This window comes from Sinohyriopsis cumingii, chromosome 15 (assembly GCF_028554795.1).
Source record: "Sinohyriopsis cumingii isolate HCF-2022 chromosome 15, ASM2855479v2, whole genome shotgun sequence".
Classification (NCBI taxonomy): domain Eukaryota; kingdom Metazoa; phylum Mollusca; class Bivalvia; order Unionida; family Unionidae; genus Sinohyriopsis; species Sinohyriopsis cumingii.
The window spans coordinates 99,960,789-99,985,495 of NC_142975.1; the positions used below are offsets into that span (position 1 = coordinate 99,960,789).

Here is a 24,707-nt window from a genome sequence, read left to right on the forward strand (position 1 = left end):
TCGTGTAGGTCTTGATAAAATATTTGGATAGCAGCAGAGAGGACGCCTACCAATGTTGGTCGTCAAAAAAAATGAACAAAAATAAATAAACACGTAGAATACTTTATTTTTCAGCTACTATTTCGAACTAAGGTTTTATTAATATAATCGGCCATTACAGAAATAAATAATCTCAAGGAAGCGTTTATTTGTAAAAACCTGGACCTTTCTACGAGATGATTTTTTCATGGAGGTTTTATTTTTTTGTCGGAATTCTTGGGTCTGTTCGCCCTCTCTGCTGCTTTTTAAGTTTTTATTTATGTTTCCTATTCCTACTTTTTTAAAAATCTACTTTGCAGAGGCATCCCCTAATTTTAACATACTGAATTTATATGGAGAAAATGATCTCAATGTACATGAATCTCAAATTATGCGCACGCTTCAAAAATGTAACCCTCATATAAACCGCAATAACACTATGTAATTACTAAGCAACTAAGACCCCTGCCTAATCTTATTGAACAATACAACAGGGAGTTGGTACAGACCAGTAAATTCATATCCATTGTGTAAGAAATAAACCGATATATCCGTGAGACACTATGTGCCATAGAATATGCATAGTTAAATCAAGTGCATTTTAAACTGTCTTTATTTCCCACACTCCGGTAAAATGAAATCCACAAAGAATATGCACATCAACATATTAATCATTCTAAATTGTACACTGCTAAATATTATTTAAACTAACATATAACACAAATCACTATTGAGTGTCTCATAAATGTTGCTTAGGAACCTAACAATGATGATTGTGTTTCTATCCAATACCAAACTTTTTTGTCATGAAAATATATTCAGAATCCTAATTGCTGAAATAAAAGCTTTGTAGTTAGTTTTTCACATATATTATGTACACATTTATAAAGACTGCATGTGCTAGTATGGTAGACAATATTGATCACTCATTAGCAGATAACTAAATATTGGATGGAGATACTATAATATTGAATTCTTATCGAAGCTATACATACAATTGATGGCTTAATATATTTGACTAGGCTGTACTTCCTGGTGGATGGACATGTATCATTTTCTGGTGGATGGACATATATCAAATAGACAAAATAGTCAAGTAATGTGTATAGTTTGTCTTTTATCCTACCCAATACATTGGAATAAATTCATGACAGTACACTCATTACCTTCATGAAGATGGTCTACTTACCATACTTCTTGTGAAATATTGGGTTCAGAGCTATGCAAGTGACTTATTAATTGGGAACGGATTGCCTGTGCTATAAATAATCACATGGTATTAACATAGTGTTATGTATACTTAGTTTGTATTTGTCAGCTTTCAGGCATTACATGAAATTGTAATGTAACATATTATGTTGGTCTTAACCTTATCCAACATCAAGATCTGCTAGCTCATCTCATATCACATACGCAGACAAATCATATATACATATATATATGTGTGTGTGTGTGTGTGTGTGTGTGTGTGTGTGTGTGTGTGTGTGTGTGTGCATACGTGTGTGTGTGTGTCTATGTATGTCGTGGTGCTGAAACTCCCTAATGTGATGCTATTTGCCATGTGAATAACCCAGCAACGTTACCCTGGACGCTGTATGTGGTCATCGTCAACCACGCCAGCTTTGAGTTACTACCGCTATCTGTGAAAGAGAGCAGCTGTTTTTCTTCAATGAGTGATGGTGTCATTGTCGACATCACAACTTACGTTTTGTGAGTTTCACTTTACCATCATCAACACCAGGTGAATACCAGATTGCTTAGTTGTCCGTAGCTTTTAGAACTAATACTATTGTGTGTTTAACATTGAAAATAAGCTTCCTGATATCTCTTCTGAATCCAAATAAGTGCGACAGTAGAAATGTGCATGAAAATTCTTCATTGCCATTTAACATTGGTCGGCGTGCGCAAATCCCTGGTTAAAATTTTATTCACTGATGTGACTTCAGCACCGTTCATCGTCACATTGCTGCTCTCGGGGTGATCATATGTATCTGTGTATATCATCACTAATGGACCCTCAGACCACAAATAATCATTATAATATCTTCCCAGACCCAATATCGTCCTGACAACGTCGGGACATGATTCAATATTCGTTCCATCAATGCTGTAGGTGGCATTGCTAAATAATGTCATAACACTGGCCGAATATGCATTGTATACTCATAAAATACTGTTTTGGTTAGACCATAGAATACTAAATTAGAACATTATTACTTTATTCAAAAGAAAAATATTTAAAAAAAATATCTTTTACAACTTTCGATAATACTTGTATAACGTTTCAATGTTCATTGTCACATAAACTTTATCACCAATAATATTAGTCCTGAAGTTATTACATGAGTGTGTCAGTATTCACACAGTAAGTTTATTACAATAGTTTGTCTATATTTGCAGCAAATGCTATATTACATTTATCTCGTTTAAACAGAAATCTGTTAAAGAAAGCAATAACAATTTCTATACAAATAATTACATGTATTCATGTTTTTTACCAAACTGGACAAAACCTGCTGAAATAGATATGCCGGTCTTGCTCTTCCGCAACCTTGGATATTTCCTTTGCTTTCCTTTCTGTCACCACTGACGTTTTTGACTAAGTGTTCAGTTCTTTCTTACTTTCTCAAAAAGGGTTGTCTTTCATTTCATGTACCTCCTTGTATCGGCTGTAACTTGTGTTTCGGACATTAGATTTCATAATAACATTTTCTGTATAATTCTTCCTACCTCGATTCGCATAATTCAAATCTTTCTTAAAAAGATAAAAACTGCCAGTTCGTTTGCAAACAGTTTTCCTATGAAAGCTTCCAAGTTATTTCCGTCAACTTTCTGCTTGAGCTATTCCAATATCCACACATTTATTGAACCTTTATCCTAAAATTTTGCATTATTTTCTCTCTTAAAACTCAAGATGCTATGTTGGCAAGCATGCTTCTATATTTTGATTTCCATCAGTTTCCGGGATAGGAAGATGAATCGGATAAGTAGGAACTTTTGACCAGCCAGAATACTCTTTAAATTCATCTTGCACAAACTAATAAATGAAATAAATACTTTAATTTGAATATTATTGAATAATTCCAGACAACCAGACAGACTGTTTTTTTAAAAACCGGATTAGGGATGATATAAAAGCAGCTACATTGAGATTCCGATTTTTCTCATATGGAGAAAAGCGGAATTACGATTTAATACGGAGAATTATCATATCTGAATAATGCAACTGTCCAGGAAAAATATAACAGTACCGTGCAGGCAACAACATAAATTGACAATACTGCCTTAACAAATAAGACCATCCCATTTGTATAGTATCATTATTGCATTAGGAATTATATTTTTAAGCTGAATTACTGAATCAACCTCTAACTTCACACTTCTTGTATTTTGTTTATATAAAAAACAAGTATCTGGTGGGAATTGCTTAACACCTCACTTGTTTTCATTATCTTGTTCATTGTGATACATATAGACATTAAACCTAAAGTTGCAATGAAATATGAGACAAAGGACAAATCACTTAAACTTGTGGCTGTGGATCATCTTGTCAAACAATCTTTCAGAAGCTTCAGTCATACATAACATTATCAAAGGCAAAGGAACAAATGTGAACGTGCTTAGTTTCACATGTGGCCAGCAGTAATGCTAAACATTACTTGGGAATGCAAGGTATGCTATGAGACCAATCTTAGAATTGTGATGACCACAATTTAGAATCATTTCCCGGCTGGCGACATCTTCCTCTGCATCCTATGCGTGACTAAGATTGCCAGATTAACTCTTTAAGATGATAAGAACGCTGTACAATGACTATGAAACAGTTACAACATTGCAACTCTTGTCCATCATGGGATCAAACTTTCTCTTATTACCTAATCACTTACTCGTGGAAAACATTATTAGAAGCGGGTGCTCTTTAATATAAATGATAATTATGCCCATGGTGTGCATGTCAGTCATGTCCAGCCACAAGTTAGTTAGACCTTTAGGGGTCAACAAATTAACAAGAAGGATGCAGTTTTCACATAAGTATGCAATTGATGCTCCATCATCATAAAACTTGTCATTCGTACTGTACACATATAGATTCAAGATACCTTCCTCATAGCCACTGAATAAGTCAAATGAAAGTATCAGCAAGTTGTCATTGTCATTGTTGTTGTTTTTCTTGTGGGGCTTAATGCCATTATTCAGCACACAATTGGCTATAATGGCCGCCAATATAACTAGTGGAGGAAGAATCTGGGGAAAATTATCAAAAATCACCCACACACAGGAAAACTACTGGCAAACATTCTCAAGTACCCACAATGGCTGAGTCTGAGACCTGAATTCCCGCAGACAGAGGTGAGACAACAATGATCCACAATGATAAACAATTAAGACTGTTTAGCCAACCAGGGCCTTCGTGGTCATGGTCAAATTCGTATATGTATCCAATGGCATACCCATCTTCTAGACAACTTGTGTCCCTGGCAAAAATTGTTGTTGCTCAACAGTAAAATACACCAACATAGCAAACTTTAGTTTGCCTACTTCTGCATAACTCACTGGATAAGCAGGTTATTGGTCTTTTTTTTTTCTCAAACTGCTCACACCCTACATGTGCTTGCAGTGCATGTGACATGTTATGGCATATTGATCATATGGTTGGTAAACTTTGCCTATAGTGAGTGCAGTTTCATAATTTTGATATTATAACGTGAACATATCACTTCACCTGGTTCTGATTGGTCCAAAAAATCCCATGAACGTATTTTGCAGCATTCTCTTTACTGATTGGCTACAGTTGTAGAAAACTTTTTTAACCCCATGTTCTGGAACGTTTTGCTGTCCATGAACATTTAGGCCGACATTTTCTTATTCAATTCACCAAAGGAATTCAATACAAAAATGGTCTCATCTGACTGAATACACCTAATTTACCATTGCAGGGACTTGTTATATCATGTATACCATATCATAAAAATAAAAATCGATAAAATCCCAAAGCAAGAACAAGAACAAGAAGAAAAACTAAGGGTATTGCTAAGTTCTTAGCAAATGAGTTAGTTGGTGTTGGAGGAGAGCAGTAAACCTGAAGTACGGAATCCACCATATACACAAGTGTGGCTTAATTGTTAGCTTTCAGAAGTAAATAATCTCACATCTGTTCAAACAAGTATGTGGATATAAACCGGATATAAACAAACTGACAGAAATTTATGTAACTACTGCATATTTATGTGGTTAATATGCGATGCAATTCTGACTCAAAATGACATTTGTTTAACTTACATATTTTGAGGTATATCATTCAAAATCAAACTCTGGAAATATCATGTCAAAAATACATTACAGGAAATTTGGGAATTTCTGCATCTAGGAAACCTTCTTTTGAATAAATCTTGCAACAACGTATGTTTTTGTTGTGAAAGTGACATGCTAGGTTATGTAGACGTGGACCATCTACTGCATTATAACTGGTACCTCATCAACCAATGTGACATCACGATCATTGGACATTCGGTGTTGAAAACAATAATTTTGTCTGTGTAAAATGTTGTTTATTCTGATGTATGATTGTTCTTTGACTTATGTAATGCAAGAAAAGTATAATCTACTTTTAAACGTTATACTAGATCAACTTTGTTTGGGACTTTTATACGCACAACACATGAAATGTCAAAATATACGATATTGTTTTTTTTCTACTTATATTAATTTGCAATGAAATAAAAACTATGTGATGAATAAAAGTCTCAAATGGGTAATGATTTAATACTAAAGTCATGAAACTTATTTAATAATCTCCAGCTTTTCCTTGCCTAGGCTCGTAAACGCTGCAATTATTCAACTCGTTTCATTCACTTTTAAATCATTACCCATTTGTCATCGTCTATATAATGCAGGGGCACCTGACTATATAATTATTTGTTAGTGTTATTTAAGGTCAAGGTCTAGCCTTCTTTACCAACTTTTGAAAGTTCTGCAAACATTTAACCTACATCCTAGTCATTTTATTGTGTCTTGTGTGTTTATATGGTTGTTGTGATCATAATTATTGACTTTCGGACTAAATCACTTTTGGGGGAATTTTTTTATTTTATTCAAGGTCTTTCTGGTTTATACCTTAGTGATACATCAAGATTGTTTGCATATCAGCCTATTCAAGGCTATTAATACACAGGAACATTCAATATTGTAGTTCATTTGGAACAATGTAGTTTTGGATCTGCGTTAGAGCTTTTATGACTATTAGGCATTTGATTCACAATACTATTAATTCCTTTCAACTGTTAATTTTATATTAGAAGGAATTTAATTATATGTTGAATTTTATGAAGCGTATTGGGTTTGCTTTCTCGAGTCATGACAATTGAGATTATGACTATAAATGCCATTAATCCTCTAAATCTCCCCATGCATTTCTTGTAAATGAAAATTTTGTATTGCATTTCCCTTCAACAGTTCTGTTACCTCATTTTTAGGTCATTATTTGTCCTATTTAGCATCATACCCCCATCTCTTTCATTTTGTGGCACAAGTCTTCATTCTTCCTTTCTTGTTCTTTACCTGCTGTTTTATGCTTTTTCTTACAGCATTTTAATCAGTTAGCCAGATGATCATGCTAAATTTAAAGTCGAAAGAGTGCAACCCAGGAGAGCAAATAGGGTGGGCAGCTACAGAGTGAGACTGCTCTGCTTCAGTGCCTCTTGGCTCTCTGCATGTCCTGTGGAAATAAGCATTGTTTAGGAAACTAAAAATTGTGCTGTCTTTGCCTTGACTCTCCTTGCTGTACAAAATTAGACTCCTTGTGGGTCAGAGTATCGCATGTCATTATTTAAGGACAGTCATATATTACAACCGCTGGTATGTGCAGCACAGCCCCCAAACCAAATTTGTCCACTTTGAGCCATTCATTAAGAAGAAGTAGTGATACATTACATTTGGGTGGCACATTCATTTTCACTTCACAGCAATCCCTAAAGTAGCTGAGCGGGAGTTTTGATTGGTATACAATGATCATCGTGCAATGTGACACTTACAAAATGAATAATTTAACACATATGTAGTGGACTTATTGACAAAATTATAAAATCAAAGGATATAACTCTATTAAATCCAAGTAAATAAGCTCTACTTACATGTGAGATACAGTTCCACTGAGGCATTTTGTGGAGATGTCCAAGTTCTATGTTCAGCCTGGCATAGATATGTGACTCTGTCTTCAGATCGTGTTGCCATTATAATCACTATTGATGTTACATCATATGTGCCATCTGCATTATATTGTGAAGAATTACTCGCAGGGACCTCTGAACCAGTCACGCCACCACGTAACCATTTCACATAAGATTGTGGGTTACCTCCCCTGACCTGACAGACAATGGTGATCTGACTGTTTTCTGTTACCCGTGATACCCTCCTCCCTGACCCAATGTCCTCTGTTGCGTTAGTAATTACTGGATTTTGGGGTGATACTAAAGGTAAAAATTCAAAGGTTTGTAAACCGTAAAGGCAAACCAATTCATTGTTTGAAGATATAGTAGTAGACGAAAGACATCAATGTGCATGGAATATTGATGACTTTAAAGGTTTATGCAACACTAATAATGCTATACAGGTTTAACATTATGACATTAATGGGAATCCATACTCCTATTCTATGGCAATTATTAGAAAATAGTGTACATCTCACATGTATTTCCAGAACCCCAAGTAACACAAATGGTGAGGAAAGAGTAGAAAGGATTAAGAAACAAATTCACCACTATCTCCCTGCACGTGCTGATGAAGTTGCCTTGGCAGCTCATGAAGAACTTCTCTGCACACCACGCTTTCTCGCATGGTCGTCGAGGATGACCATTGTTAAGTGACAATGGTTTCAATCAAATGGGAATGGTTTACTGTATATGAACCCCTACAAACATCCTCTATAGTGGTTCATGGAGAGAGAGAGAGAGAGAGAGAGAGAGAGGAACCAATTTGTTTATATTGTTATCACATGATTAAATATGTCTTAGTTCTTATGAAAATAGTGTCATAAATATAATGTCAAATCAAATTTTACATTATACTGACATAGACGCAATGACTCAAAAACTGTACTAATACTTCAGTACTTTTTTATTGAGGAGAGGCTGATTGACACCTTCTGAAACAAGTTTACGCTTTTACTGTATTCCAATACATCATAACAAAAATAAACACAGACTTAACAAGACTTCAATGAGTTTCTCTTTGACAGTGTAAAGTTATCCTACTGTTTAAACATGAAAGGTATCCTTCGATATATGTACATTTAATTTCCCAATGACATCCGCTTCTGTTAAAATAAAACACGAAACAAAACAGAAAATATTGAAGTTACACTTAAACGATATCCGCATTTTCGTACTTATCATGTAATGATACAGTCCTGGAACTGAACATGCATGTACACAGCTATGAGCTTTAGTGCAATTCTAACTGTATTTATAATGTATGGTAATATACTGGTCATTTAATCAATGGGATTATATTGTTCTTTTCAACTGTTTTTAAAAAATGTAATTGTTTCATTTATCACAAGTTTTGTTTTCTTCAAATAAATAGCCCAATAGAAAATTAAATGATATCTCCATAATAAAGACAGTTTGAGCTGATCTTTTGCAGACTTAAGGCACTGTACTTTTCAAATCAAATTATAGTTTCTTGATTAACCTCAAAGTTTGTTGAAATGGATTATAATGTCGAAAAATATCAATTCTTTTGTTCAACCAATTTAAGGCATTCTGCATGGTTGTGTCCACGTGTCCTAATATTTGATTATTCATATAAGGCAAAATATAAAAACATTACTATCATAATAGAAAAAAAAAGCCTAATCTGTCAGATGGGAAATGTTGAGTCAATAACCAAATCATAATATATATCTTATACATTTAACTATTTCAATGCGATTCCCCGCTTGAAAGTAATGGCGCATCTGGCTATATTGACAAACAAATGAAACAAGCAGACCAATTTCTTTCAAGATCATTTAGTGGATTTCTGTATTTGGTACAATGCATTCTAACTAAAATTGATTAAGTGGAAGACATGTGATACATGCCCCATCTCCATCTCTCTCTCTTTCTCTCTATCTCTAAAGTGATGGATCTTAAATTTATATTTCTCTGACGGCCTACCTTTCCTCGAAACGTATACTGTATTTATCCATTTAATCATATCGTGCATAATGCCCAATACGAGTCTCCAAGAAATAAAAGGACAGTCAAATTTCATGTGACTGTATATTTCTGTTTGTTCATTTCTGGTTTTAATTTAGTGGGAGGGAGCAGATCATTACAAACCTATCCCCACTTCTTATCGTGGTATGTTGATGAAGGTACATTCATGGACTCAATAACATATCTGGGGGCAAGGAACAAGATACATGTAAATGTAGGTCAGTCTCAGATATATATGTATGTGTGTATAAAGCATAGAGATACAAATATCAGTATTTCCATGGGTGGCCGACATTGACTGGCTGTTCAAAAATAAATCAGAAATGCCATTCAGCCGCTCCATGGTCGAGAAGCCATAGATGTCTCGGTCAATGCATGGTGGTGAATTTTAGTATATTATTGCTCCATTAAGGAGCGTCATTGCAGGGCAAACATTGTATGATTAAGAACGCAACTGCAATGTGGGGTGTTCTGGAAATGCATGTCAGCTTTACTGCAAGTGGTTATTTTAAGAAAATAGCTCTTTCTGAAAAAAGATGCATTAACATGGCACAATAAGTCATAGTTGTGTCGATTCAGTCAGAAAAAGGCCATAGTTCAATCATTTATTGACTTTAATGCTTCTCTGTGTTATCTATGAATACTTACAGTAATAGTATATTGAGAACAATGAAATCCGGACAAACAGTATGTTTAAAAGTCACTTGTGCATTCTTCTATGTACATGTTATATGGGTTGCTTCAAAGTATTTTATAAATAGGGTGGCACATGTCTATGTTTTAAATGCGCTTATCTTTTACATATGTGCATATTATAGATTCAGAAAGTGAGATGCGGATTGATGGATGGATGGATGAACAAGAGAGTATAAACATAAAACTCTTACCCAAGACTGCGAGCTGGACATAATGCATAGGACCTCCAATATTACATTTATACAGATTGTCATCTGACCTCCGAGTGTTGTTAATGATCAGAGCTCCAGTTGTTGGTTGCACCGCCAGGCGGGAAACAAACTCAGCTGGTAGTCCATTGATATTAAGTGTAGTCGTCCCTCTAATGTTATATGCAGTTTCGCTATGTGGTCCACTCCAAGATAGGCCTTTTATCACGGACGTCAGAGGACATGTGAGCACAGACTGGGTGCCCTCAGTCACATACACTGTCGTATTGGGGTCTGACAAAGAGATGAAAATGTATCATAACAAAACATTTATTAGAATGAAGACCATCACAAATATTACAATACCTGATACTTTTCTTTCATTGGCTCACAAGTTTAGTACATGCACCATGTTTTTCGGAATAAAACATTGGACATGCAATCCATCAACACACAATTAAATATAGTGACCCAACGTTTTGGCCCTCGTGATTTTTGAGGTTTTTAGGTGTATGTTTAGGGCTAAGACTGTGAATGAAAGGCATGTATTACTGGATTACCTTTTAATATATATACCATAGTTAATCTGGTTCCCTGCTTTTGTATGCTCCCTGCATTGCATTCTGCTATACGAGGTCAAGTGAACGCCGATGCCATAGTGCCATGTGATCAAAACAAATGTCAGCATATGGAGAGATCGAGTTAATCTAACTGCGACACATTTATTCCTTTAATATTCTGTTTATTAGTGACACAATGTGAACTTTACTAATGCTTTCGATTTGAACTATCCTTGTACCTCGTGCAAGCGCCTTTGGACGCCTCTACCCGATTTCCATACAAGTGCCTTTTGGACGCAACTACCGGATTCACATACAAGCGCCTTTTGATGCATGATGTAAATAGCCATTTTAAGCAGGTTTTCGTAGGCCACCTTCGGTGAAAACCATATATTAGATACTAGATTTATTTTTGTCAATGACCATTACGTCAGATCACGTGGTCAGTGTTTAAGCTCTGGTTAAAATCTGCTATTTAAAGTAATTTGGTCGTTTTATCCACTCTTCAAAATGGAGGTCGCTGATTTCGTTCAGTACTTACGAAGTTTTCAAGATTAGAATCACAACTATGAAAGCTTTAATAACTTAGATAAAAGTTTTAATATTGGTGTAGGCAGCAATTAGTTTTTCTAAATTATCAAAATTCAGATGAATTAATGATATAGACGCGGACAAATTGTTTTTGAAAATTTCGAGTACGAGAAATAGCAGCTGCGATTGGTCACGTGGCTTCACTAACTTGACGGTGAACGAGTTCTCTCAAAATTTTAAAGCACATAGAAAATTATTATGTAACAAATAATTATACAGCTATAATGATCGGACTTTACTCTTACAAATGTCCATATATAATAGATGTGTACCAAAAATGTAAAATGGTTAAATTGCTGTTAAACGTAGCATACACTACATTGCTTAAGAGTTAACAGACAGGACTATGTGTATGGAGTCGATTAGGTAACATGTGTTCTATTTATAGCTCACTTCACTGGGTAACTTTGCTACATGTGTATCGAAGAGCTAAAAGGCAATATGCTCTATGAGGTAAAGGGTTATAGTAGTCATTCTCTTGCGTTTAAGCTTAAGCACCATTTCGTTCATATAATTATTTTTGCAAACATTTTTCTAGTAGGCGAAAACGAAGGAAAAGGTTATACACAACGATATGTTGTTAATATTGCACATTTTATTCAACGTCATCTCATGCTTCCTTTTCCACTCGATTCCTTGGTAAATTGTACATCAAAATTGGTATAAATCGATGCACGACAGCCTAAATTAAGCCAAATATTAAGACGAAGCTATCACTTCTCCTTTTACAAAGGGGTGGAGTAACGGTAACGATTGTTTTCGAACTATTGCAGTCTTCACACCAAGCCATCTAAATCATTCTAGCTGGAATACATTCTTTGATCAATTTTACATCGATATTGATATTTCGTTGTACATAAAACCTCAGACTTTCCCAGATATTGGGATAGAAATAACAAACCTATTCCACGTGTAGATGATTGTGAAGATATAGGGTCCAATATTGTACATTCCTAGTGCATCACGTAATTTGTAAAAGATTCCATTTTCAATCAATTCCTTGATACCATTTACAACATAATTGATTTAAAACAAGAGATGACGGTTTAGTTTGCAAAATATTAAGATCATGTAACACTTTTAGATTGAATCTTTATGGCATTAAGTTAAATAAATTAAAAATCCATTTATATAAAGGAGAACTGTAATATTATTGTACGGTCAATTAATGTCACTGGATTCTAATCTGTATTTTGTTTCAGAATACACAGGACTGATTTTTGCTACTTAGTGACAATATAAAGGATTTGAACTATGTGTCAGCTGTTGTTTTATGAATTGAAAATTAGTTATAGTGTCATGCACCCGAATACTATTGTTTAAATACCTCAAGGAACCAATTATATAGGTGTCTGACCTCAGTTAAATAAAATGTCAATTGTAAGACAAAACTTTCTAATAAGGCACAACTAAATATATATTACCACTATGTACATGGTTATGTTTAAATTTCATTTATATTACAGGTGTGCTCGTGAGTTTTAGCCGTTGAAGGCAGTTCAACTTGTTTCTAGATATTTTAGCAATTTTGGTAAAAAAAATTAAAACATTATTTGTCTCAATTTCAGGTGAAGGATATGCATACATATCAGTACAAAATTCAACTGACATCAGTTGTGATAAATCTTTATAACATTTTGTTATCTGACTAAATAAGTCACTGATACAACATGTGTATTTCAGTAAGTCAGGCATCAGTACAAAATTCGTACTGAAGTAAAATTAACGAGCGGTGTAGATTTGAATAAGTAAAGCACTGACATGAATGAAGGAAACTTGAAAGTGATACCAAATTTGTATTCAAGTAAATCAGACAGTGACTCCATATTTGTATGTAAGTAAATCTGTCATTGATAACAGTTATGTATATGAATAAATCAAACAGTGATACTAGATGTGCATATGAATAAAGCAGGCAAAAAGAACCAGATGTGTATCTGAGACTTAGCAGGTTAAAAGTTGAATGAGTAGTGGTAAAATATAATAAATAGACATGTATTTGGAAAAAGTCAGAGATACCAGAGGTGTATTGGAATAAACTTTTTAGCAGTGTTACCACATACGTATTGATTAAATTAGGCACTGATAACATACATGTATTGAGTAAATTAGGAAGTGATAAGACATGTGAATTAAAATAAATCAGACAGTGACACCATATGTGTATCTGAGTACAGCATACAGTGACACCATATGCGTATCTGAGTAAAGCAGACAGTGACACCATATGTGTATCTGAGTAAAACAGTGAAACAATGTGTATCTGAGTAAAGTAGACAGTGACACCATATGTGTATGTGAGTAAATCAGTCAGTGACACCATAAGTGTATCTGAGAAAAGCAAACATTGACACCATATGTTATCTGAGTAAAGCAGTGCCACCATGTGTATCTAAGTAAAGCAGACAGCGACACCATATGTGTCTGATTAAAGCAGACAGTGACACAGTATGTTATCTGAGTAAAGCAGTTACACAATATGTGTATCTGAGTAAAGCAGACAATGACACCATATGTGTATCTGAGTAAACCAGACAGTGACACCATATGTGTATCTGAGTAACTCAGACGGTAACACCATATGTGTGTATCATTATATGTGGTTGTTTGGGATTTTTAACGTAGCTTTAACAATTTATCAGTCATATCGCTACGACGCCAGCAGTGGGACACTTTTTAGTGATGTCTAGCACTGGAACATCATGCCGCAGACACTTAGAATGATGTCCCACCCAATCACATTATCCTGACACCAGACCAACCAGCCTTAACACTAAACTCTTAAAGCTGGGCGCCAAGCGAGGCAGCTGTTAGTACCAGTTTTGTAAGCCTTCGGTATGACTGGGCCGGGGATCGAAACCGCGACCTCCCGCATTCGAGGCAGATGTCCTAACTACTAGGTTGTAATTAAAGATGTGCCACCATATGTGTATCTGAGTAAAGCAGTCAGTGACACCATATGTATCTGAGTACAGCCGGCCTTGACACCTTATATGTATCTGAGTAAAGCAATCAGTGACACTATATGTATCTGAGTACAGCAGGTCTTGACACCTAATATGTATCTGATATGAGTAAAGCAGACAGCAGGATGAAGTGTATCTGAGTAAAGTAGAGAGGGACACCATATGTGTATCTGAGTAAAGCAGTGACACCATGTCTATCTGAGTAAACCAATCAGTTACACAGTATGTGTATCTGTGTAAAACAGTGACACTGTATGTGTTTTTGAGTAAAGTAGACAGTGCCACAATATGTGTATCTGAGAAAAGCAGACAATGACACCATGTGCACCTGAGTAAAGCAGTGACAGCATGTGTATCTGAGAAAATCAGACAGTGACACCATATGTGTATCTGTGTAAAGCAGACAGTGACAACATGTCTGTATCTGAGTAAAGCAGACAGTGATATGAAGTATGTATCTGAATAAAGCAGACAGTGCTATAACGTGTGTTTCTGAAGCTCAGCAGGTCAAACTAATAATGGTAGTCATGGAGTGTTATTATTTGCACAACAGTTTAAAAGAGCATCATATTAGGATGTCTCCATTCAAATTTGATCACTTCTGTTCATCAATAAGTAGTTGAAAATAGCAAATGTCAATGGACAATATTTAATAGATGAGGAACCGTGAACTCTTGTAATCGATGTAGTATAACAGCAGCAAATGGATGATAAATAACAGGAAATACTTTTTTTTAATGCATACCCGTGATTTGAACTGTAAATGTATAGTCACCATCACCATTATTACAAGCATATGTACCAGCATCTGTCTTCATAGCATTAGTAATGATTAGGCTGCTTACACTGGATTCTGATATAAACACTTGAACATGAAGCCTGTTTCTCCGTGGCACAGAGTCGAGAATCAATGTCTGCCCTTGACTCGTGTATCTTATCCTCTGACCAGACTCATCAGGACCATACCAAGAGGTCACTGTACTTGAGAAAGAGTTGCACACAATGTTTGCATTGTCATTCAATACCGATGACACAACAATTTGTTCCGCTGAAAAGAAAATGATTATCATTACAGTGGAGAAAAAGCAAGGATCATCAAATACCTTTATGTATGGTGATATCGCCAAATCAATTCTAATATTCAGAAATTTTTATGACGCGTCACATAAAATCCAGTTGTAGTGTTATGAGTCTATGCTCTTAAAATAAGTAACAGTAAACTAAAAAGAAACGCAGCAAGTTTTGTAAAATTCTACAATTCATTTATATATTACATGGTAAAAATGAAATAAAAAAACATAAGGTGTAGTGACTTACCTGGTAGTTCACAGAATAAACAGCGAATTACAGACAAAAAATCCTAATAAGGAACGTTTTGTATAAACCTTAGTGGAAATCCAAATTAAGGTCAATGCTGAACGTGTTGATGTACCTTTGATGGCCTGTATCATGTGTTTGTATTAATATTCTTTTGTTGAAGCACAGTTATGCAATTCCAGGTTTGAATTTACTGTAAATCCCAATGAATGAATGTCTCTGTCAAAGGATGTTATTGTTTTAAGAGCATTCATTATTTCCTGAGAAAAATTAATAAATTGAGGAAACAAAGTGCAGCCCTAATGAGCATCAGGTTACAACAATAAATATAAATTGATTCCATTAAAAAGCATAAATGAAAAATCATTTCAGTAACAAGATTATTTATTCAATTCGTCATGAAAGTCGCGTATAACCATTAAACTTTAACAGTTGTCAAAGAAAAGAGTTAATACCTTGCGTAACCGTTCGTGATTGATGTTTAATTCACTAATCCCTAATTTAAAAAATCTTTCCCAAAGATATGCAGTTAACAAATATACAAAGAAAATAAACGTTCTGCCCCAAAATGAATGCTATATAAAATAAACATATGATGCAACCCCTTGATTCAGAATTTATCAAACTTCTCAAACTCCACTATTAAATTGTAACACAAATATCTGGAAAAAATAAACATTCATGTTCAGGCATTTTGGCTTAATAAACTCTCAGATTCTTTTTTCCGGACGATTTGGAGAACTACATATACAACGTCGTTTTCTTCCATGCCTAACATTCACACAAAAGCCAATAAAATCGTATACTGACTAAATTGTGTAATTTGGCTTATTACAGGCAACGAAAAAGCCAATTAGTTGTCAGATGTTTCACTATTGCAAAAACTAAATTATCATTGCCTTTGAACGATATGTACTGTACATAAAATTTAATAAATCCGTAAGAAACTGCCTAATACTGTCATGTTTTATTGTGTAGCTGTTTAGAGCTCTTTTGCGCGTGTGTTATCTTGGCAATGGAAAATCTTGTTTATTTGCTGACTTTTAAATGTTCTGATCGTGTAATTTAAAAGTTTATAAAAGAAGTTTGCTACTGAAATAATCACGAGACAAATCATTTACGTTTCCGTTATCTCGTATGTGACCCAGGTTATCAGAGTACTCGGTGGAAGAATAGGCTTGTTAGAAACATTAGAATGTCCGTTGGGGCATGGCTCAGCCCAAGCTACTGCAAAAGCATCAAAATTAACTAGGTCTATAGTAATTAACTTAGCAATTATATGAATTCACTTATATCTCAGTTTTCACGAAACATCTGATAAATAAAAATACATTTGATTTGATATATAAAAATGACGTTAAGAAATACACGAGAAAATATATACAAAGGAGTGTAAAACCCCAGAGGCTCGTATCGTTGCTTATAGTTTAACTGTCAATCATACATTATTTTAAAAAATCAAAGTATGATTTTATGCTACATTTATGACTGACATTTATATTATGATCAATGATACAAGCCCTGTGCGTACAACAAAATGTTTACTATTAATTCACCGTGTTTGGCGCATCAAATGAACTCAACAGATGCTGCATGCTAACCTACCGTGTATAATAGCACCTCAAAACGCAACAGACAGAGATTTGCGTGCGGGCTATTTTCACTTATCAAGGACCACACTGTTTAGGAGGAAAGTTATTTAACATTCTCCTGCAACATGTTTGCATTTACATATTTCTGGAACCTCAAGAATGTGGACATTGCTAACAAAAACAAAACAAACCAACATCAACATCTAGTTTAGTCCTAGATGTAAGACCTTGTCGATGATATATATGTTTTGGGCGTCATATCACTAAAACAAAACCAACATGTGATATGTATTACATTGTACGATAACATATAGTGATGTCCTCGCCGGTACTGATGTTAATGTCCAGTATGAAACAGAAGACATCGACGTGCGGTCAGCCACTGAGTGATAATTGAAGAATATATCATCCTCAAGGTTAATTACTCGAAAGATTGTTGCATTGGTAATTACATGTGAGGAGTGTGGCATGCTCACCTTAAAATGTAGGAAGCGGAACACCAAATGTTTTTCTGTAATTTTACATTTAAACTTTGAAAATAACATTATGAATTAGTGCCATTTTTAAGTTCATTAAAACAATTATTGTACTCTCTACTTTCCATAGTACAGTATGTGTACCTTGTCTCTTTAATTTGAATATATGATGCCACTTAATAATTCTAGAATATACGTTGGAAGAAATTATAATATGCATGTTGTTATGTTCTGGTAAGCCTGATCGCACATGACCAGCATACATGTGACTAGTACTTTGTTCACTTGTAATCTCTTTTGAGTTTTATATGTATTGATGGTTTCAATATTTTAGTCAAAGTGGGTCCTGATAAGTGCACGGAAATAAAAGAGAAACAATGACATATTAAAAAGAAGGAAACAAAGACCTTTTCTGAAATATCATTTATTAAGAATGAACATTCAATTTACTTTTTGATACAGAACAGTAGGGTTAAACAAAACACATTTGCTGCGTATCGGTAACATTCATGATACACAGTTTTTGATAATATACATTATCGATACACATATGAAATGGATGGTCCTTTCATCTTTGCAAGGTCTGTCAGTGGTTAGTGGTGTCCTCATATGTGGTTTATTGATTGTATTTGTATTATACAGATTACAAAAATAAACATACTTGAAAATATTTATATGCCATTCCCATCTATGACTGTATCACACAAATCCTTTCAAGCAGACTACCTGTTAATTGTCGAAGATTGTTATTCAACATTTTACGCTCTGTTTTAGCTAATTTTGATCAGATGCATTACTGATTGCAGCCAGCAGACATATGTCTTTTGATGAAATTAATATCTATACTTCTTAATTAATTGTTTCTTATTCTTCTTTATTCAATTTATCATAACCCATATTAAGAAAAGTTTGGTATCACATGATCCGGTAGAAAAAAATTGTTTGAGAAGATATGAAAGTTGCCTTCTATCTTTAAGATATCTGTAAAATATCAGATCATATTTAACATCATAACTGGGCTGAAAATCAGCAACTGGTATCTCCATTAACAATTTTCCCAAGCTCCAATAATATGATACACTTCATAACTTTAAACATTATTGCCATCATAACTATGATAAGCTATTATTTGTGGAATGAAATCACCTTCTAATGATGAATGCTGGAATTAGCCATTGGGTTTTACTAGGTGGCCAGCATTTTAAAGATGCAAGTTTATAACTTTCAACCTTTGAAATAATGCTTCATCCGGGGCATAACTTGTATATGATACATATCATTTTGTGTCGATTTTCCACCACTTGTAAATATATGTGTATTGGCAGTGCAAAAGTAATGATGCATCAATATATTAATGCATGCTATGTCTATAAATTATTTAATTATTAATTTACGGTGTGCAAATTTCTGCTTATGTACATGCCAAAAGAAACATATATATGAAATCAATCAACAAAGATATACATTGTAGCTAAGCAATTTTGTATGATTTAAACTATGGACAGGTGTCTAAAGGTATCTAAGACATTTAAAATCTCATATCTTTTCAGATATATGTATTTGTCCTTATGTATTGCAAGCTAGCCATTCATAAATACCACGAGAAGTGTTATCAGTACGGTTGAAATGATACATACATGCCACGTACATGCATCAATTCACCACACACAGTCTATGATATGATAAATTATCAATGCGTATATGAACTGTATCGTCTTTCCATTTTTAGAAGGTCCGTCAGTAGTAGGTGGTGTCCTTTTTATGTTCTGACATATTGGTTATTATAGTGTAAGCCTTAATCGAATTAGCTTTGAAATATCACTTGACTGTTAAAGTAATCAAATACTCCACATAGGACGAGAACTGATACACAGCAACAGTTGGTGTATGTTATACATTCACTAGGGTTTACGTTCCATGGCAAATATACTCTCAGGGCAATCTTTACTCCCTTTCTAGCTGTATTGATGTACAGCTGTAGTTCAATATTTACCTAACACTTCAATATCTGTCTCTCAGTCATCGTGATCCACTCTTAAAAAAGAATTCCATAAGCCGTTATATGTTTATGAGATTAATCAGAATTTTAGCTCTGTAGGAATATTGTTCTGTGCTGAGAGCCCACTTTAAGTCTTCTGTCTGAAGGGGCAAATGCACTGTTAGCTTAGTATGCTTGAGTATACTAAGGAACTATTCTTTATAGTTTTTATCTACAATATCCCAGAGCTCACGTGTATTATCTTTTGGATGCTTCTCCTCCAAAATGAGAATTTTCAATAACATAAGCTCTGCCAAAGTTTCACTTTCCAATCAGTACTTTACTGACTACTATATCAGATTTCGAATCAGCAGATTTCAAAATGCTGTATTTACTCATAGGACAGGTCCCAAAAATGGGATAGTCTCTATCCAATGTAATATGACACCCAAGCTGACATATAGTACTCTTTACGCCCTGTATGTCTTGCATTGTGATTATGTTCATCGCTATATATCCGGTACTTGTATTAGCTCTACAATGCAGGTGGAACCTAATGTTTATATTTGGTTAAAACATACAATGTACACACCGTAAGATTCATCCTAAACAATTTTTAGTAGCAAAGCGCAGATTTCGGATAATTTGTATACGTATAGAATAGTTCGTTTATATAGTTATTGATAAATTGTGGAAACAATCACACATCTGAGCAACACAATCGTCCAAATGGACAAATGTAAATACTTCCAAATGTTTAAAATATCTCGCAAGGTGATTTAAGGATACATGCAGTATCAACTAAAAGAGTGTGGTTCTGTAGAGACATACAGACAATCAGGCAGGTATACAACAAGTGTCAAAACAGATCATAATATTATAGAGAATATATATTTCTTTAGAAGTGAATTGGTGAAAAGCATGTGTTTTCCGGTAAATGAAAAATGCCTCAAGCTTGATATCTAATGACAAGCCTTTTATACATTACGTGAGCATGTTTCTCCTTTGCATTTGGCATCCACTGGTTACTGGAAATATGCGCTCAAGTTTCTTTTTTTTTACAAGACCATCGATTCAGCCTTTAACATATTTTGATCATTTAGAGAGTGTTGATCCCTTAATTTCTCACAACCTTACTGCATTAGAACGATGTAGGCGGAAACCATTTTTGTTTGTAATTAAATTTAATCAAAATTATCTGTCAATCTCTTTCTTTAAACGGTTGAAAATCACTATGAGCTTAGCATGTTGTTTTAAGTAATGGGTCATGATCGACGTATAACTGACTTCTACGTAAAATATTCTGACTGCCCCATTTTGTATTATACTAAGAAATTTTATGAAGATTTATTTATAGGATATCCGATAGCGCGACGATGTTGTATCATTGTATACATAAATATGCTCATCACGTACCTAAAATGCATCAATGAATCGGGAATATTTAAAACATTACTTTTTTAATAATTCCATTAAAATTAACAATGAATTTACAATTTAACATGATCTTGGATATATTGCAATATTAAGCAAGATTTCGATACATTTTGCTGAGTTACTGCCCTTAAGTTACTTTGCATATTCTGATGATACAAACAGTGAACATATGAACCGAGGGAACACCATCTAAATACATTGATGAGATACAGACTGATTACAAAGATAACTTGTAGATATAGATACAGATAGTTATGGTGCAGGCAATTTCATATCAATGATATTAATAAATGCAAGCAAACACTGAATGAAATGTAAAATATCAATGCATCATTCTAGTTAGTACTTTGAATGCATCACCTTTTAATGCATGCATTTATTTTGTTTACTTTGTTTGGCTGTATCTTTGTATCATAGTGTAAGTGAACTTTCTTGTACTGTATTATCTCTTAAGTAATAAGAGTTTGCTTCGTCCAAGCACTAGACTATTAGATAGACAAATTGTGATGAGATACTTAATTTATATTTGCACGTGACCTGGACGGATTAGCTGAGCATCACATCGAAACACATTATGAGGGCTTCATTTTTGTTCATGTTTGAGGTTGTATCGTGAAACAAAGTGTGCATAATATGCAAAACGGATGATGGCTACTGAGATAACGAAACAAGATGTCGTCTTTCTCCGAATTTCAAGAGCAATACGGACATATCAACGATCATATCAGTAAAATACACGATACCAATAGATTATTATTGCACAAATAACATTATATATAATTATTTATTTACTTATTTATTTATTTGTTTATTTATTTATTTATTGATTAACAATAAATAGCAAAAACAAGTAAAATGTGTGACCCGTTCGCTTTATTGCTTCATTAATTTTGTTGAGATATTTACCTCCTACTTGAACGTGACTTGGACAGATTTACATGACATGGACATATTAGCTGCTTATCACATCGAAACAAATTATTAGTACTTCATTTTTGTTCCCTGTTTTAGGCGGTACCATGAACCTATATTGTAGAATGATATGCAAAACGGATGCTGGTTATTGTGATAACGATTCAGGATGTCGCCTCGCATCGACTTTCATGAGCAATTCGTACTTGTGAACGATCACATCAGTAAATTACTATATATATATATATATATATATATATATATATATATATATATATATATATATATATATATATATATATATATATATATATATATATATAAACCGACAACCACATTTCTCTTTCTTGTCAAACAAAGGATCGCGAGTTCGAAACTCGCAGCAAGCCATATTTTTATTTTTATTTTCACTCCATTTAAATGTTTTTTCTTCAAACTTTCTTTTAAACTCGAGCATTCGATTTCTTTTGCTCCTTTCTTTTTATGTTTAAACTGTCTTTATGAATCCCGTCCTGGGACTGGTAATTACGCCTTTAAAATATATAACGATACCTATCATGAACCATCACCAGCATTTTCTAAAAATGTCCTTGATACTTCCAGGTCATAGATGTATATGGATACGCATTTTACGGTAAGAGATAAACAGGCAATTATAGAAGTTAAGAAGCAAATAAAACAAATATATCCTATGTTCTAGAGTTTAATAAAATGTATAAGATATATATATATATATATATATATATATATATATATATATATATATATATATATATATATATATATATATATATATATATATATATATATATATATATATATAATCAGTTTGCATACGCTTCTGTCAGATCTTTGTATGTTTTATTGTTTTAATTATTTATTAAGTTTGTTTAGTTTAAGTATTCTGTACAAAATCCAACTTCAAGAGAACACTTATTAAATACAGTTAGGTGTCTTCTACTCCGTTTCGAAAATCTGCGCGTACTCTGTTTTGACAATTAATTTGATCTGAGAGAAAAGTAATGCAAAGTGTATTCATGTTTCAGATCGATTAAATATATTACCTTAAAACAGTGTTTTTGAGTTTTCTCCCTTTCAAGGAAAGTCAGGACTCTTTTGAAATTCAGTTCAGCCTAACACAAAATATCATCGAGAACCAATTTCAATGTAGCTATGTCGTCTTCTCTATCAAAGAAAGGTGGAGGATGGTGGCATAATAGTGGCGGTAACGGATGTTTATTTTAGAACTTGATACTCTATTATGCTACTATCAGCACCGCATACCACATTTTCATCTTTGTTTGTCATAAATGGTATCAGTATTTCTTTAAGGAGGACTTGAACATCTTGGAGAATATTTTTATCAGTATCAACTTTAAACCTAATATTTGAGTATTCTTCCTCCTCTTTCTATTCTCATCTTCTTTCATTCATTCCTCTTTATAAATTGGTTGTACATCCTCTTCATCCATTCATTGATATCGATATATGGCAACAAATCAAAGATACATTTGGATCATACAGGATGTTTTTCAGTTCCTCGAATGTATCCTCATACCGTCAGCTGATGTAATGGAGGTAATGGATCCATTAATGCCCTCTATATCTTCACTGGAGTTGTTTAGTGGGAAGTTCTCCTTTCTGTCGTTATTACTAACAGTATCCATTCTCTACACATCATTAATGGCTAAGGATTAAAAGTTTCGTCTAGAAAAAAACAGATATGATGCTAAAGTAGTTGATGAACAACTCATCTGTGATAATATATTGTATGAGACCACTGTAATTGCTGATAAATATGTTCAGAAATGAATCAACATGTTAATATAAAGAAGATATTTTTAAAGTGTAGATATCATCTGATAATCGAAGCCTGAAGCTGTCTTTAACCATTAGTGTTTATTATAATAAACACTAGAATGGGAAAGGAATGTCGAGCGCCATTCTCTCGTTATTTTAAGGTGGTTCACATCTAAGGGCGCCGCAAGCCAATTTTTATCTTTTTCAAACATCGAAAGCAAAAGGATTCAATAATTCAGAATTGCTCTAGGAGATCTTGGTCATCTAGACTAGGTGAATGGCACACGTAATGGGGTCAGAGAGTTTCAGATTTCATAGAACTTCTTGCTAGAAAAAGCTCACCATGCAGAAGGCAGCCTTTGGGGAAAGAAAGACAGGCACATATACCTTGTGACTTTTTTTCATAGAGACACGAACCTTCAGAGAGATATCATCTTATGTTTGAACATGATGTTGCATTTTATGTAATTCGATACCAATGTGATCACTACTTGATGTGCCCACACATTTGTGCAATGAAAACATTAATTTATGAAACTGAAGAACAATTATGTCTCTAAGAGCATTTTCTGTGTCGGTTTCTATATTCTCGGGTTGATGGATACTTTTCTGATGGATAGAAATTACATTTATTGCATAATCAGCAAACTTCCGATCAGCATATCGTTGACAGAACATGAAGCACATCTGATTGAGTTCCTGTCCCTTTTCTTAAAACTCTTTACTTAATCCAAAGAATTCCCATTTACTTTCCTGCTCATCTTCATAGTCTGACATTTCTTAACATCATTCGAAGCGTTGAATTTTAGTCCACTCGCTGTCGGTGAGCTGTGTTTTATAATCAATAATTAAACAGTGATGACTCACCCTTCATGTTTTGTTACTTTTTAATTGTTTCTTCATAGAGACCCAAAATTAAATTTCAACAGACGCTAGTTGTTGATAAAGATCCCATGTTGATTTGTTCGATTTGTTTGAA

The 24,707-nt window shown here is 34.0% G+C and overlaps 1 protein-coding gene across 1 annotated transcript in view; it reads right to left on the reverse strand.

Annotated features, from left to right (window-relative positions):
* LOC149782384 (cell adhesion molecule CEACAM5-like) overlaps positions 1 to 24,707 on the reverse strand; it is a 155,259-nt gene that overhangs the window by 95,732 nt on the left and 34,820 nt on the right. The window contains exons 4-6 of the mRNA XM_089935123.1: positions 14,962 to 15,264; positions 10,103 to 10,393; positions 7,149 to 7,484 (exon numbers count right to left, since the gene is read on the reverse strand). Coding sequence (XP_089791249.1) covers positions 7,149 to 7,484; positions 10,103 to 10,393; positions 14,962 to 15,264 — 930 coding nt within the window. The remainder of the gene's footprint in view (positions 1 to 7,148; positions 7,485 to 10,102; positions 10,394 to 14,961; positions 15,265 to 24,707) is intronic.